Source organism: Lonchura striata, chromosome 6 (genome assembly GCF_046129695.1).
Source record: "Lonchura striata isolate bLonStr1 chromosome 6, bLonStr1.mat, whole genome shotgun sequence".
NCBI classification, from domain to species: domain Eukaryota; kingdom Metazoa; phylum Chordata; class Aves; order Passeriformes; family Estrildidae; genus Lonchura; species Lonchura striata.
The window spans coordinates 12,273,319-12,292,289 of NC_134608.1; the positions used below are offsets into that span (position 1 = coordinate 12,273,319).

General features: G+C 38.0%; 1 protein-coding gene across 7 annotated transcripts in view; it reads right to left on the minus strand.

Annotated features, from left to right (window-relative positions):
* The window catches only part of EML1 (EMAP like 1), a 121,199-nt gene that overhangs the window by 49,532 nt on the left and 52,696 nt on the right, over positions 1-18,971 (minus strand). For all 7 annotated transcript variants that reach the window (XM_021549677.3, XM_021549681.2, XM_021549680.2 and 4 more), the window contains exon 2: positions 1,254-1,436. In XM_021549677.3, the coding sequence (XP_021405352.1) occupies positions 1,254-1,436 (183 nt within the window). The remainder of the gene's footprint in view (positions 1-1,253; positions 1,437-18,971) is intronic.

Consider the following 18,971-nt stretch of genomic DNA (forward strand, 5'->3'; position numbering starts at 1 on the left):
ACAGAAAGGGAAGAGAACATAAAGACAAGATCACAGATATTTTGTGCCTATTCCATCTGATAGCTAGCATGAGACACAACAATTATTTGGGTCTGTAATTCTGTCCCTTTCAGCTTTCCTCATCTCCTGACACAAAACTTTGTAATAAACATGACATCTCAGTTCACCAAATTAAGTAGTTCCTACCTAGTCTGTTAAATCAATTACTAGAACTACATATTTGTTGCAGGGTCACAAATATATAACCAAGATGAAAGAAAGTCCTAACTTTAAACTGAGAAAATTATGACTCCATAAATAGGCAACATAATTCTCATGCAAAATAAGGTTTTAATTAATATTAATACATCCCAGGACCCCAAAAGAAACAACTTCTTAAGTTAGACAACAGAGAGCCTATGAAGTCGGTACATTCTTTCCACATCTAGGTTGCCACCACTCTTACTCCTAAGACTATCCTAAAATACCTTGTGAGGCCTCTGCAGCCTCACACACTACAGTAAATCACAGTGGTTGAGTTCTAATAAACCTTTACTCCTGTGAAATGCTGGATGTCCAGGTCCATCTTTTCTGAATTGTACACAGAAAACCCATTCCTGCAGAGCAGGAGCCACAGGAGAGCACATTGTGGCATGTGGGCACAGCACAGAAATCTGCCAAGCAGTGACATCTGTCACACCTTGTATCCTGCTGGCTCTGCTGCTCTGGAACATGGTCAGGCAACAAACACAGCTCTACCTTTCTTTCATAGCTGAGCAGCTGGTGTTGTACCATCTCCTTAGTCATGTCAACTCTGTGCTAGCTTAGAGCTCTGCCTTATGTCTGTATGATCCATAGACACTTAGGATATTTTTAATTAAATTTTAATTACCTTTTACTTATGTTTAATTCATTTTTTAGGACCAAAAAGCCCTAGCCTATTAGGAATTTCACCCACAGAAGACAATGCCTTCCCTAAAGACTTTATAAAATACCTTGATCAGAAGTAAGGAAGTGGTAGCAATGGTTAAATGTAATTTGTGGATTAAGCATTAAGAAAATGCAAATGCTTTGCTGCTTTATGTAAACTGTAAAGATTTAACCATCTGGATTTCTATGTATTCTTTTTAACAGGTTGAATTTCAAATGTATTTTATTTAGAGTTTGATTTGTTTATTTTGAATATTTCAAGATCTAATGAATAACCTATTTTAATACATATGCAACACTTATTGAACTGCACTATCTATATTACATCTGTCTGAAATGCAAACCTTTGGTAGGTCCTTTCTTGTTCTGCATGGCCTGCTGCTCCTCTGTAATATTCAAGCGTCGGACCACATCAGCAAGGGCAGATTTGAGCAGCTGGATGTCATCTTCCTGCATCTGGACACGCTGCTCCAGAGAGGCAATGCGGTCTGTGACCTCCATACTGCTTGCAGCAGAGGCACTGTCATCTGAACAAAGCAGCAGGAAAAGAAAATGCATTATCAATAATGGACAGCCATCCAGAAGTACCTTACACAATTGGCTGCAGGTATAAACAAGGCTTTTCTCAGACCTGATGACTTCTTGAGGAAGAAAGTTTTAAAGAGACCGAAAGGAAGAGATGGAAATAAAAATAAATAAATAAAAGACATATACTTTAGTAAGATGTTATGATGAGCTTAGCTTCAGGGCTAGTTGTTATTTGGATTCCACTACCAATTATCTGCATGTCAGAACTGCAGTGATCAATCATCACCCTTTCCTGTTCTGCTCAACGCAACATCCTGATGCTGCTGGGCAATCCCATAGAGAGCTACATTTTCTGATATGCTACACACCCTTCCAGAGTTTTCTGTCTCATATAGGTCATAGAGATACATTACAAACACATAAGTAACAGACAGGCTTACACTTTTTCAAGATACCATACACAGGTTGAAGAACAGGTACTGACCCAATCTGCTAACCCCTAGTTTATACCAGCAGCTTTGAGAACACTCCCTGTAACTGAAATAAAACCCCAAATAATTTCAGAATTACTCAGTAACTATAGTCTAAGCCTGCAAATTATTAAAAGGGTCATTACTTTGATACAATTCATCCATTATTTTCAAGTAAACCATAGAAGCTTCAAGACTGTAAATCCATGATGAAGACTACACGTTCTTTCCACTCAAAACTAGTAATAAGAATACTTTTCCTAAATGAGCACTTTTGTTCCTATGACATAGAAACACTGTCTCTTATTACAATATTAAGTTAGGAGAAGAAAGAAGAAAGCAACATCAAAGACATCAAAGTCAGTATCAAATAGGGAAATAATGTGCAGTTTTTAAAGAGAATTGCAAAGTTTTATTTAACTGGGCTTTGAAACCTAAAAAAAAAAAGTTAAATACTAACTTACTGGATGATAGTAAGTAATCTTAGTCAAGGATCATAGCTTTCAATTCATGACTTAATAAATCATACTGTAGCAAAAATTGATGTTTATGCTACTATTTGCAAGCATAATTGATTTCTCCCTCATTCCCAATGCAAGTCTGCAGCCTGCATTTCTTCTGTTAAAGCTGAGCTCTCTTTGTGAAGATGGTGGCATTTATTTTCATTTCTTGTGCTCTTAATCTCCTCATTCCAAACCAAGGTTCCACTTTTTTTGTAAAAGGGCACAATACAGAAGTTAAATGGTTTGTGTATAATAATAACTCCTCTTGAATTTTAAAACAAAGTTAAGTGTTTAAAAAAGGAAAACAACAGTTTCTAAAAGTATATCTAAAAGTATATCCAAAAATACTAATGCATACAAACTTTTAATCATAAGCACCTAGGAAAAAAATGGCATTAATCTGTTCATCAGATCAATTTTGGCTTCCTCATCTCACACACCCCCAATAGCTATCTGTGGTTATCAAAAGCTGAATTAGAAACAACTCAAAAATAATGCAACAATATTGACAGTCCATAAATAGCTACAGACTATTACAGTTTAAAATCCTTGTTAATTCCGTTTTACGATTTTCAGACCTTATTTAAAATATCACCATTAGGATATTATTAGGCTGAATATAATAGTCATGCAAGTATCTGGTTCTGAATGAACTAAATCAGAACTCAAGTTCCTGAAAAATGTTAAAAAACTTTCCCCATGACAAAGTTTTCCAAACTTTGGCCTAATCAGACTTCTACTCAATACAGGACTCTGTCCTGTAGCAATTACAGTAATTAGTTCCCAAACTCAGATTAGCAGCTATGCTGGCAGCAGTAAGAGCTGCCTGCAGAACTTAACCTTTCCTCTACAAACAAAAGCCCCATGCTGCTCTAATGACTTTACACTTTAACTCAGCTGGAAATAACATGGATTAGCATACTGGACAATAGGCAACCAAATCAAAAGCTTGATTTAACCAATACAAGACAAATTCAAACTTCAACCATTCTGCCAAATTCAGTATCATCAGGAATAGTTTTCCTCTGAATTCAGCCAACAATAAATAGCCAAATCCCAAAACCAGAGCAGTAAAGGAAACCCAGGGGAAAATCTGTTGGCGTTGAAATGATCTACCCTTGCTACAAAAGAAAACATCCTCCTTGAAGTATCCATTTCACTAATTTTTAAGTGTGTAGAAACTAATTTTGCCCAGACATTAATCTTCAAGTGGTAAATCAATGGCACTGGTTTATTTATAGTCCTGTAAGAAATCACTCCCACTAATAACTATTAAGATGTACAGTTCTCTCCCTTCTCCCCCCTACCCCCATCTGTTACTGTGACTCTTACCCTCACACCCTCACTGACCAACAGGCCCCAGCAAACTCTTTCTTGGACACAACACCTGTATCTTCCACTATCATCATTCTTGTAGGGTCTTGGCAACATAACCCTCATCCTTGCTGTAACATACAGCTTGTTTGGTTTTTATGGTGGTTACTTCACTGGGTGAAGTTCCCTTCCAAGGATGCAGGAAAAAAAAAATGCCAACAGATTTCAGTAAGATTGCAGCTGGAGACAAGATTTCTTACAGTCCAGTACCATTTCACTTTACCTCCTCTTTGCATGCATGTACAAGTAAGCTAGAAAAGAGGCACAGAATACAAAACTACATTTCATAAAGAATGCAAAGTTCAATTATAAAATAAGCATAACCTGTTTGTTATGCAAGTTGAGGGTGGAATGTTCTTGCCATTGAGATCATTACATCCCAGTATGTTGAGCAATAAGTTGCACCTTCAACACAGCCAAATAAGTGAAATGGTACAGTATCAGAAGAGAAAAAAAACCAATTAAAGCTATAAACTAACAGTACAACAACTAAAATGTCACTGCAGATGTCACCTACTGTGTCCACATAAGGAAGAGTAGTATTGTTAGCCTAATTTGTGACCTGCCTCTGCAGTGCATCTCTCATCCTCACAGCAAAGGACATTTGCAAGGAATATTTTAGCACACATTTGTAATGACATTTGGAAAGGCATATGAAGGAGACTGCCAATCCAGACAAATTGCCTTCAAGTATCAGATCTCCTTATCAGTCACTACCATCCCTTCCCATGGATGGGCAGAACAGACATCACACCACGTACACGGGTAGCATCAACAGCACAACAGAATTAATCATTACCTTTTTTCATCAATGGGAAGAAAAAGAACTTTACAGTGAATTTATGCAATATGTTTTTAGAAACCCAAAGTGAGTCACTTTCTACAGAGTTCACTTCTTTTCACCAATTTTAAGACAAGTCTAAATCACGTAGCTCATAGAATGGTTTGGGTGGGAAGGGACCTTAAAGATTCCTGCCCACCTGCAATGGGCAGGGAGTTAATCTACATCTCATGAGATAAATGTCACCTACAATGTCCAAAATTATATAAAACAAGGAGGTATCAATTCAGATGCTTCATTTTTCATCGCAATAGGCATTTGTGGTAAAACTTGGAAAAAAGAGTCATTAATCATTTTTACTTTACTGAGATTCTACAAGTTTCAAAGGGAAGGCAGCAAAAAAAGGGAATGTACTACATGCCTCTCTAAATTGTCCAACCAGCTAATCCATGATCTCATAGATTGGAAAGATTCCTCATGGCAAACTAAAAAACAATACTGAGTCAAATGATTAATCTGCTTCCAGAGTGTATTCCAGCTTTACAGCAATTTATTACTTGAGCTTAGCCAACTGTGAAGAAACAGCTGAAGCAAAGCCAACAACAGGACATATACACTGTTTACAAGAGTGATTTCAATACTATTTCACTGTATGTAGGCTAAAGCTTATTTACATACTTACACCATTAGTTAGAAGGAAGTCTATTAGATGCATACTCTTTTCTATAGATTCTTCTATAGATAAACCTAAGCCTTCTGAAAAACCTAAATCTTACTTGTGTGTCAACAAGTGTGAAATAATTAAAATAGGACTTGGCATTCTCTTCCCCCCCCCCCCTTCCCGCAGAAGAACTACTTTATTAAATATATTCCATCTTTGCATCATGCAGGCATTAATTTTGAGGCTATCTGGTCCAGCTCAGACCCCAGCAGTTGACCATGCAGTGGAAATACTAGCTACCAATTCTCAAAAGTCTGGCAAACAAATTTGAGTTTATTCAATCTACATGGCATATTTGGAGCATCAATTAACAGGATAAAACTGTACATGAAGTAGTTCCAAAATTGATTGCAACTGTATTTGCTACACACTTTTTTGCAATGCATTTTGTAAGTGGCATCTCAAAGTCTTTGCAGAGTTGTCCTTGTGTTTAGATACTCTGCAGGATATCAGGAAAGAAAATGCAGGCCTTCTGAGGACAGCAAATGCCAGCAGTGGTCTTTGGCAAAAACTAAAGATAACCCACATGGCAGAAAACATGGCAAGGGATGGCAGTGAGAAGGCAGCATCACATGCACACAGAGAAGCTCTTCTTCTAGAATAAACACATAGATTGTGCCAGCAAGCCTGAAATGAGCTTGACTGGTAGGAATACTTTCTGTCACTGAGAGATTTCATTAAGTGTATTATGTTCTGCACTTGTCCCGAAATCAGTTGGTACAAGTATTTACATTCCTCGGAAATAGCTATGAACTTCAGGGCCACTACTACAGCCTTATGAAACTGTACATGGACAGAAAGGAATTCTCCACCCTCAGCATGCAGATAACTCTATGGTAGAACACAGCAACTGTTGAGAAAGCCATGCCATCAAATGACAGAAAGTTGAAAACAGTAGTTACAAAAAAATAAGCAAACAAAAAAAAAAGCACAGTCCCGCAGATCAGGAGATCCATAGCCTGAATTTGACCCAGCAAACTAGCAAGCAATTAAGAACACTGAAGATCCTACACTTCCAGAAACATTTTTCCACCCCTAAAAGCCCATGGTTTTTACACTCCACTAACTGCAAAGCTGTCAGATGTGGCACATGTCGCTCAGCATACGTTTGGCAAGCTCCACTTCTCCTGCCCACATCCTCACTGAGATCTCATGAAGTAACTGAGATACTTCAACTACTTCCTTCAAGCATCCTGGGAGTAACACTACCACTAACTTTCAAATGACCTCTCTGCTTCACCTCTCTTGATACCATATGTTTAGCATGAAATTCTAAGAGAGCAGAAAAACATCCCTCTGTGGCAGGCATCTCCTACACCTTCCAAATCCTGTCCTCCCTATATGGTTCATTTCATGCATCTTTGAGTCTGGGTCACAGAAGTCAGGCAGACAAGTATTTGATACAAACAGTATTTCTGAGTTGACAGCAACAGAGAGAAAAAAACCAAACTGGGAAGAGAGACAGTCATCCAACTTCTCTCAGAATGAAACAAGCAATTCACTGTAGCACAGAAACAGGGGAATGCAGCCACAACACTGTTGCCAGGTTTCAAAGCCAGATTGGGAAGTACCAAGTATTCTCCTTGTATCAGTTTCTGTGGCATAATGTCAGTGGTCATTCGCAGACCAGAGCCTCTGTGCAAGGGAACAATGGGAAAATAAAACAGCAGGTTTAATTTCCTTTGACAACACCACGCCAAGCTGCTTTGTTTAAAAGATTAATGTCAACAGTATTTCACAGACTAAATATCTTTCCTCTGCTCACTTTTCTAATGCAAAACACTGTACCATACCTGAAACACAGCAGCAGTCCTCCAGGCTTGTCTCCTGGGGACAATGACAACACATATGGGCAACAGCTTATCATAAAGTCTGGTACATACTAGACTGGTCTGCCAGATTAGAGCTTTCCACTGTGAGAAGCAAGTGGATTTAAAGCCCAATATAATGTTATCCTATTTAATCTTGTTACTTTGTGTGGTTAGGGGGAAAAAACAGGCAGAATATTTTTAACTACAGGTAAAACTGTAAACATTGCTGCTTTATGTGAAGTTTTGGAAATCAAAACTGATTGTCGGCTGAATGTCGAATCCTCTAACTGTATTTTGCTATAAGTGTATATATAATAGGATAAAAGTGCAAGCATCATATCTACTTTTTGAGATGGAAAATTTTGATTATGAGGAACAATAAATCATATCTAATATTTAAACCAAATTGCTACAGGAACAATGCCTATCTATAAGCTTATGTATGTGTACACACATACCATTTTTGAACAGGTAGGACAACTTTTCAGTTCATTCTGTATTCTAATGCATGTTCTTAAGAGTGATTAGCAATGCAAGGAGATGCCCTAGTTGGGTACAATCAGGTACATCTCACATTAAGTAAGCTGAACAGCCCAGATTAGTTTTTCCATGTCCTCACAAGATATGTATGTGTAGGAGGAAATGGGAAGAAAACTATCCCACACATCTGCCTAATGCCCTACTCTGGATGTGCTGGGAGCCGCCGTAGCACTAAAACATCATCTTGTGAGAACATATCACTTCTAAACCGTGCTAATAAAAAAAATACAAATATTTTAGTCAAGTAATATGGACTACAGATGGGTTTTTTTGTGAACAGTATTTTCCCTCCTCTAATACAGCTAGCTATCACAACCCAGTACTTATAAAATCTTATTACTGTATTTTGCAATGCTCACTGAGAAATAACTTGTCCTTTTACAGTTTTACCACTAGAAACTTAAAGACAGGGAATATAATTTCCTAAAATTAGAGGTGGAATTTGAAAGGATAAATCCATAATAGCAATCATCACTCAGAGCCTCACAGCTGGGAGCACTGCATTCATTAACAAAATGGGAAAGAAGAAAATGATCATAACAGAACATTTTCAGAAAGCTCCTCGTGGCTAATTAGTTAGGAATCAGTGCAGCAAAATTATAAGCATGTGCCCTTGACCTGCCTGTAGCTGTCAAGCTATAGCCAGCAGCCTACTATTTTTTCCCAAGCAGATGGTAAATGAGCTTCTACTTGGAAATCAAGCAGTTAAAAATTATCTTCCCCAATAGCACTTAAGAAGAAGATGGAAGAAATTTTTGACACATCAATAAATTAGAGGAATTTTATTCAGAAGAGGTCTATCAACATAAATGCTTTAACAGTTCAGAGCTACCATTCTGGCTCCGCTGAACACAGAAGTCAATAGAAAATGTTTTAGTCAGTTATGATTCCTCCACATTATGCTGGGATCAGCCCATACCATTGAAAAAAAAAAAAACCCAAACCCCAGCATTGCAAACAGAAACTAGGAGAGTAAAGATATTCTGTAGCATAATATTAATGCAAGGATATTAGTTTGAAAAGGAAGTGACTCCATGGCACCTGCCTGGAGTTAAGAACCTGAAGATGCAGCCTAACAAGAACTTACTAATGAAGGAACCAGTAAGGTAATTAAGGTATCAGGGCAGAAGAGATGGGCTGTGTTTTAGCATCTTATAGTCTCAGTGATATGCTGAGAGTGTGCCTGTATCACACCCTTAAAACAAAAGAAGAAAAATAGATCGTGGAACACAGGAGAACATCTCCAATGACTCTCCATCTCCATGTCACAGCTAGGGCTCAATGTCCAAGTCCTCCAACAGCTAGGAAGGAATGAATGCAAATTCATCACATGATGTAAGGTAAAAAACCTTCATCTTTTGTTTAGCGCTACTAGACAAAAAGAACCAATTCAGAAGAGATTTGCTTCTCCTAAATATACTTTAAACCACATGCAAATAAACACCACACATCAGTTAACAAAAAATCTTTCTTCTAGCAACTTTATAGTATTTAGTTCACTTTGTCACTGCTGTAAAAAACTGGTTGTCTCCATTTGCTTCTTCAACTATGCTATATGCATAAAAGCATATGAAAGATTTACTTTTACTTGCAGTCAGGAGAGATTCAAAAGGCAAGAAAACTGATTTAAAACACTTCTTAAAAGTTACCAATGTTAGCCCATAATGCATTACAAGCCAAATTTTTTTCTTGTTTGTTGTGTATTTTAAGTTATTTTACAAAGGAAAAGTTCATTCACACTCTCAAGAAGCCCTAAGATGTATCAGCCAGTACTTGATCTGCAGTTAAATGCAGTTTTTATGTTACATTAGAGACAGGATAATTTAAACACTTAAGAAACTAGGTCAGCATACATTTTGTCAATTTCCTAATTTTCACGTTGAAAATTAAAATGACAACTGATCCTCAAATTTACTTGGACAACTAGATTTTACCTATACTTTTATAATCTACAGTTTAATGAAAATTATAATCTTATATAAATGGGTATTTTTAAAACAAATTGAACACACTATTAAACTTTAGAAATACGTAAGCAATTAAACCCTTTTCCATTTAAGAAATTACAAATTTACTAAACTGAGACTGCATCAATAGCAAGTAATCCATAGTTACCAATTTGAAATAGTTTATGTTTTGTCTTATTTCCTAAGTATATCCTCTGAGAAATAAGAATTGGAAAAATCTCAGCCTCTAATCAGTAACATTTATTTGTAAAATAAATACCACTCCCATTCTACATTTACATTTCTTAAAGGCTAATCAGCTTTATAAATTGTTTTCTGTAGACTCAAACTAAGGGATACAATACAAAGAGAATAAAACATTCCTCCTGTACCTGCAGAAGGGGCTATTGATGTCTAAAGCAAATTTATCACTTTCACAAACTCTGGGTTCTTGCTCTAAGCTAATGGCTTTACTTTCAGTAGTGGTCTGACTTTTCTTTAGAACTCTCTACCTCGTGAATATTTTAGTTTCTGAAATTAATACAACGTTAGGCTTCATTACAGGTTGTCACAAAGACAAATTACAATCTAAATATTTAAAGGAAAAGTTATTTCAAAATCAGAAAACTATTATAAGTCTTTTAAAACCTGTCTTGTTCAGTACTGTCTCTCACAGGAATATAGAATCTTTTTCTAGAATGGGCAGTTAATCTAGCGCATGTGAGAATTACTTGAATTAACTAGAAATAGCCTTGCTTGGATGTCAGAAGAAAGCATCCAAAATACCCATAACAGAATAGAATTTTACCCACACTGTCCATTTTCATCTTCAGTTAGGGTTAAGTCTTCCCTTCATTTAATTCTGTCAAATATAATACAATATAATAATTATTAGTAATAATTCTATTATTAGTAATTCTTACTGTAAACACTTCCCATTACATAGTCCCACTCTCCAGCAAAAAAAAATCTTTGCTGACATAAATGCAGAAAGAACAAACTGCCCTTGCCAAGGACTCAAACACAGCCAGAGATACCACATTTGGTACATTATTTGATGTCCTGGTATAAACCAGGAAGATGATGGTTTCAAGGCTATTTAGGAGAAGGAAGAAAAAATTCCTTTATTTGCTATCCTTAAATGAAAAATTACTTCAGGTTTATTTCAGGAAACAAAGAAACACACATAATTTGAAAAATTATTTGGTTAAAAATGTGACTCCTCTAATTGAAGACAATTTGCATTCTTTTTTTTTTTTTAATTGGGTTCCTTAGCATGAGATCATATTCTTATTTCACCACAATAGGGTGCACAGTATTGTGACAAATTTCACCCAGCTGCGATGCCATTCCCAGCACACTGTGAAGTGTGGTCCTGCCACCCTGTGAGAATGAGCGAGTTGTATTCTAAGCTTTGCCCCATCCTCACAGTACTTGGCAATGCTACAGCATGCATGTTGCCTATTTTTCAAAGAAACTCAGGCTTTCGTGGAGGAGGAGATGAAGGAGGAGACAAAGATAAACCATTTTATATCTTTCATATTGGTTGAAAAAAGTTTAGAAATACACTTTGATCAACGAATGCAATATTGTCTCTCCCCAGGGCTATGGAGAGCCCTCAGTAAAAGTGACAGAGTCAGCAGATGTCTGGTCTGCCCTTGGCTGGGAACAAGCCCCAGGCCAGGGTCCAAGCAAAGCCTGGCTCATGTCCTTCAAGGACTTTGTGGGACTGATTTCCTTCTGGCGGCAGTCAGTACTTCTCCTGTATGAATTTTCACTTGAGAGATTAGATGGATGATGGCTGTGCAGAGTAAATCCTTTCCCAAAAGCCATCTCCTAATAGCACTGTGCTGAAGGACTTGTGTGAACAAACGCTGCAGAAAGCCTGGCTGATAAGGCTCTTGTAGCCCTGTGATTACTGGGAATCTGAGCTTCAACCTTCATGATAAGGTAGAGCCTGTCAGCAAAGACAAACCTTTAAGGCTATTCAGCTTTAGGGCAAGAGTTCTCTTATGCTTTCTTAGCTCTGGATGTGGGTGGAACTCACGTAAGTCAGACTTCTGCATGCAAGAGTACAGACACAAGTTAGGTCAAGTACAGCCTCTTGAACTAAATGAATTTAGTATTTTAAAGGCACTGTTTAACAATATAATCTTTACTTACAATTCAAGAAGGAACATTTTTTAAAAGTGGCCCTGCACATAGATTAGTGGTCTACAAGTACGTAAAGATTATTGCAGTGATAAGATTTGCCCAAGGTAACATTCAGGTACAGTAAACTTTTTCAACACAGCAGAGAGCAGTGATTTCCAAGGGCAGTAAACTGAGCACCACACTGAACTTGAAAATTACTCGATTTAGAAGAGACAGAAAAAAGTTGAAACTGGCTGGGAAACATTTCTCCCAACTCCACTGAAGAGATAGTTCAGAAAACAGTATCTGCTCACAGCATATCAATTTTTTACATCACCCATGGCATGCAGGAGATACCTTTTCCAAAATACCCTTCATTTTAGCAGAAGACAGTCAAGATTAAAGCCTAGTACAGTACAACTTCTTCACAAAAATACTTAGCTACATAAAAGCAACAAACTTAATACACAAGCTCACGCTAAGATACACAGATCTCTGTACCCAAAGGTACAGTTTCCCTGAACCAGTGACCCAACTCCTCACTGTCAATGGTCTTATTTGTAATGGTTTCCAAATGTTGACTCTTCACCAAAAGCAAAAGCATTCAGTATCTGCAAAGCCAAAAGTTGAAAAGAAAAATGATCCAGTTGATCAGGAATCCTGTTACACTTAAGCCAACAAGCAACTGCTCTAGCAGTGAGTGCCACTAAGACAAAGGGGTCACACAGTCAAGTAAATCTATCCACACCTCTCTTTTTCTTCCTTTTAGATGGGAACAAGACAGCTTTGTATGCCCACTATCAAGTAAAAATAACCAACAAAACAAAACCCAAAGCAAAGAAACAAACAAGTTAGTCCTCAAAAGATCCACATAAGAATAAACCCAAACCCAAATAGTTAACTGAAAACTACATTTTGAGAAGTCATTCACAAAGTGTGATAGTTCCTGCTTCCCTAATAATTAGAAAAATATTTTTTCCTAGTGTACTGCAAAATAGTTCAATACCCTACTAGCTCCCCTTGCAACAAAAAGAGGCTTTTGAACTGGACATCAAATTTACTGGTTTCATATGTACTGTATTTCAAAATTACATTGAATATGCTTATCAGATTTATCTGACACCAGGAAAGTCTGTCTTCTGAAAGGAATGAGGCCTAATTCCTACAAAAATTATAAGGAATGATTAAGTAATTAAAAAATCTTATAAAACATGAATAAAACAGTTTTAAGCTTCATTATTCAGCTTTAGTTCATTCATTTTCTTATTCCACAGAGCTTAAAAAGGAAAGCTTAATAATTTTTCCTGAGGTGCTAGAACTTTCTGTTTGCCACTTCATCCACAAAACAACCAACAGCAATTAGCATCCATGGATCTGTACCAGATGATTAAAAAAAACCCATTTTGTTTCATGGACAACTGTTTACAGCAGAAAAAAGGCAAGTCCCAAAAATTTTCAAAGCATTTTGTCACAAACTCTGCAAGAGGGTACCCTCTCATGCTGAAGGTTCTGGAGTCTTCATCTCTTCAACCTGCTCCGTGGCTGGTGAGGCACCAGAATAGAGTGCCCAGAGACGCTTCAGATGCCCCATTATTAGAAATGTTCAAGATCAGGTTGGATGGGACTTTGAGAAATCTGATCTCAGTGGAAGGTGTCCCTTAGCTCTATCATCAGCAAAATCTACCCAGCCCTACCCCTGCAGCCCTCAGTCAGGGCTGTTCCATGGGGCTAAAGACTACCCAGTCAGGCATGGCAAAGGCTGGAGGACATTCAGTTGTGCTACTGAGACCTGTACACAAAGCCTGATCAGCATCAGTGCTGTGAGAGATTACAGCACACTCAGCAGAAACATCTGCTATTTTGGCAGCTCCCTTCTGATTTCTGAAGGACTTGGAGGCTGGCAAGCAGAATAGGGCAGGGGTGGGGTGGGAAAAGAGTTCCCTCAACAGTGCTAAATCTTCTAGAGCTCAGCCTGCCCTTCTCTCAGGAAAATCAAAATGGTACAAAAAATTTGCAAAGAAAATAATATCTAAAAACTGCCTCTTGACTGCTTACAGACAAGTCCCTGCAATACAGGCAGCTGTTGCTGCTCCCATCTTCATGGAAGAGATTGCCCCACATCTCAAGTCAGTACACGCAGGGATACCTTCACATCTGAGCTGCACTCAGGAGTCGTGGTCCCAGGGCACAAGGCAAGTGACTACCACCAGCAGGTACTAGAGAGAGCTGGCAGCACCTTGCCAGGCTGGAAGTTCAGGGGGCTTCAGCAGGTAGGAGTGGGTCTCTATTTGTTGTGGGAAAGAGCTGGGATCCAGTGTGCAGACGGAAAGTATGGAATCAGGCTCCCACATGGCACAGCATGCTGTACATGGACAAAATCCAATGCAAGCAGCCAGAAACATGGCAATACAAGAGGGGCAGTTGCCACTACCTGAACCCAATTTTGCTGGACCACTACATTTGGCCTGCTGATGATACCCTGCCAAATTAAGCTGAAGATCCTCAAATCCCACAGGAATACTAAATGCCATGTATTGTCTTCTGCCTTATGTGTATCTCCCCATAATCAATTTTCCCATGGACTAATCATAAAATTCATACACTAAAGGTAGGTCAAGGCCCTGCTTCATCTTCACTCCCTCTCCCCATTCTTCCTTCTTCTCTATGGAAATTACAAAAATCACTCTTTTTTTAGCTGTTTTCCTGCATCCTTGACAGGTTGTAAAGGCAGTAAGGGTAATGTTCAGAACATACAGCACAAGAAGAAGCTTATTATTCCTGAAAGTTAATTTGAAAGTGAATAAATAAGACACTGGGTAAGCCAATGCACATAGTTCTAAGATTATACCCATAATATGCTGTATTAAGAACTTCTTAGCAAGGCAAAGGAGTTATTCAGAAAAAGAGTGCCAGTAGCTTTCCCCAGCTTCCCTTGAATTATTTCAAATGGATACAATCCATTTTCACTTTAAAACCTCTGCTTTACACAACTGTTCATAGGATTGCATCTTCAGCACAACATTGCTTAAAGAAAAATGGATACAAACCTGCATATCATTCATATCTAATGCCTTGCCAACCCACACCTTCTTGTTACTATCTAATTATCATGTGCAAGCCTGTCAAAAGTGTCAAAAGCTTTTTTTTTTTTAAGCTGCTACTTTTATCATCTGAAAGATGTCATCACTTTAATGACATTCGTTTCCCAAGGTTTGTGCCTCATAAAGGTCAGAAGAATTCCCTGGACCTCACTGCACTCTGCACCAGTCACCTTGGGAGGAGTCTTGAGGGACTGAGTTTATTTGACTACTTCCCATTTCTACTGCCACAGCTGTGGAAGTGGGAATTCTGCTCATACAGATTGCACAGTATGATAACTGACATTTAGTATGCAGCACTCAACCACAGCTTGCTAAAGGACAGGTAACATGGACTCATAAGAGCAACAACATGTCAATTTTTCCCAGTTGTAACTGGAAAAAAAAGGAAAGATTTCACAAGTGTGAAATCTGTGCAAGTTGCTGACTTGTCAGCAGAGTTATAGAATTGCTGTTTGCAGCACAAAGCAACTTTAAATTTTTATATAAGTCTACCCATTTATGCAGCAGAACAAAAGGTATTCCCATAAACTACATGTAAAACCAGGTAATTTACACTTCTTAAGATAAATTAAATTTCTACAAAAAAATCTTACTACTACATTTACAGTAAAGATAAAACTTCCAGAGTGCAGTCTGAAGCACAGAAGAACACAGACAGCTTGGTAAACTGAGCAATGGCTGCACAACACTAATTTTTTTAAAATCACTGTTGTTTTAAAATACTGTATGTATTTTAGCCACTACTAAATCTAGTAAACCTAGTTAATACAAACCAGTGCAGTGTCAGAAGTGCTCTGTGCCAGAAACAGCTGGAAACACCCAAACAGAAAGACTTTCACCGTGTCATAATCAAGATGTTTGAAATAGCTTTTTTTTCCTCCCTGATGTATTGTCCTACTTCTTATTCTGGACAACAAGACACTTATTTTAAGGGAGCAGACTGGAAATAGTTAGGACTAGCCAGGAGAAGGTGGCCTGTACCTATTTCATTCTTGGGGGAAGTACAGGAGCCGTGCTGAGACAGAGCCTTGCTCGGAAGGTGAAGGTAAGGGGCTGCCCTTTGGGATACAGACTGCCATGGACTTGGCAATTGTTTGCTCACTGAGCATGGGACTGGTAGACACTATATAGAACCAGAATTACAAAGAAGGAGTTTTTGCCCCCACCCAAATATCTCTCTTTGCCTTTTCTGGTATTTGTCAGTGGTCCATTGGGCAACATCTAAGATGCTGGGCTGGGCTGCAACATCTCCCTATTGAATCTCTTGTTCCACTTCTTAAATGGATTAACCAGTTCCTAATGCCAGATATTAAAACACTGACAAAAGACATGTGGCTTTCCACACCACTGATTTTAGCAATTGTTCTAAATTAAAACCAAACCACAAAAGAGACAGTCTTAGCAATTCTGTAATTTTAGAGTCTTTACTAAAAATCAGCTGTTTCATGTCTGTTAAAATATCTGCATGATGGAAAGAAAGAAAATGTCAAAACTTTATCCTTCTCCTTGCCTCCCGAGAGGCTTCACCCAGGCAACAGCTACTTCAAAGCTTCACATTACACATGCCCAGAGATTTAAACCAAGAGAAGCAACTGCCAAATTCAGAAGGCAGTAAAAGGCTTAGATTTAGAGGATTCCCTGAGGCTAAACATTTTTTAAAATTAAAAACTCAAATATAAAAACTAGAAAGAAGGAAAAGCCCTGAAGTTACCCACTCGAGGAACAATATGCACACAAATCTCTCATAACCTTCTGAGTCACAGCTACCAAGGTTAATAACTCAGCATCAACCAAATGGTTTCTGGGCTTCACAAAATCCAACAGAGCCTTGCAGGAATCACTGGAGCTGCTTTAGGCCTATTTAATCTTCTTGGAAACAATGAAGAGTAAACAAACAAAAGAGTAAACTCTCTCTCAAGCACAAAATTTTTAATCCAGGCCTTCCTATATGGGAGTGCTGAAGATAATTACCAGCTCCTGCAAGAGTATTTGTGTTAAATTCCTCAATGCACAGAGATCTTGTGGATATTCTTCTTCTCTTTGCAATGAGTCTCCTGTAATCAAAAAATGCCCAGATTTGGTTCTGAGAACAGAGCAGCAGCATCACACTGATGATATTTGTTACTGATTATATCTGGGTTTAGAGTATCTTTTCCTGAAAAATTATGAAATAATTTGATGAACACGCCCTTGAAACAAGTATGTTCCCAAGTAAAGTAATATAAGAAAGAAGAGATTATTGCTCTTTTGATAGAAATTTTACTTCTATCTCAAAACTATAAATGAAAATTCTAAGAAATACAAAGCTACAAATTTCCAAAGTGCAAGAAAAAAGTAGGTGATATTCAATTACTAATTCAAATTTCAGTTTAAAAAAATATTGAGTACACTTGTGTGCCTGGGGCTAACTATGATTCTTTTTTTAATTAAATGTGATGTCATATTCTGAAGAGCACATAAAAAGGATTACAAAATGATTGAGATTAGTAGTTTCTAGGGAGGGAAAAAACCAACAAAGCACACAGACACAGATGGAAAACAATGACAAAAACATTCACCAAAGAAAGACAGGAATCTCAATGGTAAAAACTTTATGTTCACTCTAAGAGTTCACTCTGTTTAGAATGGGTAGGTGGACTGGAAATTAAATTTACGATGCATAGTAGTTTTCCACCTCTATGAACCTTAATTCAATTTTCAATCATATTTGTAGCAGTCAAAAAGTAGTTTCCCTCTTTATTAGTCTTCAGCAGCTGCGTGTCTCTCGCTTGTACTGCCTTATGCACTGCTTTAAAAGTTTGCCTACCACCACTATGGCTGGCACAAGACAGGAAAAAGGGGATCACTTCTACCTGCTACAATACATAACAGATGGGCAACTTGGATTTATTTATTGATGCTGTGCAACACATGGTGCCACAAGCAGCTGCACTGACAAAAGCAAGGGTCCAGTTCCACAAGACACAATGGCCATTCTAGAAGCCCCCAGTTTGCCTGCAGCACCCCCTTCTCCTACAACTTATCTTTTGCTGCCTCTGGAAACTGATTTAATTCTCCAGCTTGGCAGAAAACAAACCCAGCAAAATCAAAACCCAAATACCACACACAGATACTGCCTAGTTTTATTTTTTTTTCTTCTGTTAGGTTAGCATGTTAAACTAACTCCTGACAATTTAGTCCATCAAGTAGGTAAAACCACAGACAGCAAGTGAGGGAAGGGGAAACAAGACCTTCCTCTGGAGCAGCTGCACAGTGTGGTGTGGCTTATCAGCCCCAGGTGAAAATGGAAATGGGCAGTGGGGCAGGGGCAACAGGTTTGCCCTCAGAATCCATTTAACCTCCATCTTCTGAATTTTACAGTGCTATCTTCCAGCTCTCACAGCTCTCTGGTTTATTAACCTTTACTCCTAAGGAACACTATACACCCTCTTATCACATAACATCTGAAGGACTGAGCCTGTCATCTTTAACATCCCTTTGCCTCCCCATCTATGTTACTTTGTATCCTTTCATTTCATTGAAACAGTTGAAACATTATCACGTTGTGTTACTCATCTTCAAAGTTAGAAAAATGATTGTATTACATCCATATGCATCAGAAACAAGGTACATTTAATTTTAAAAGGGCAGATGAAAGGAGAAAGAGTTCTTTTGATTCATCTTGGCCCTGTGGGAGGGTGGGAAGTGGTAGGTTGGCCTGCTATGGACTCCCCCTATTTAAACAAAATTTAGAAATAAGCAGATCAATCACCCAGGGGTATGTGCTCACAGAAGAAGCTAAAATACAAGCAACAGTATCTTACCAAGAACTGACACCTACAGAACAGAATCTCTCAAATAATTTACACATGAGGCAATGCTGGAATAAATCACACTACTCTGTTCACTGCTGTAAAGTTTCACCCTAATGCCTAAAACACTATGCTCCATAAAAAATAAGTGAGTAGATACAAATATATTGCTCTCGGGAGACCATACCAACAAATGTGTTTTCCAACTTCCATGAATTTCAGTTATAAAGCATTCACTTAACACAACAGCAACCGTTTTTCAATTCCATAGCTGAACATTTAATCCCACAACTCAGTTATTTAACTCTTTCCTAAAACCAAAACAAAGCCTCCAGATCATAAAAGAAAGCTGAAATACCATTC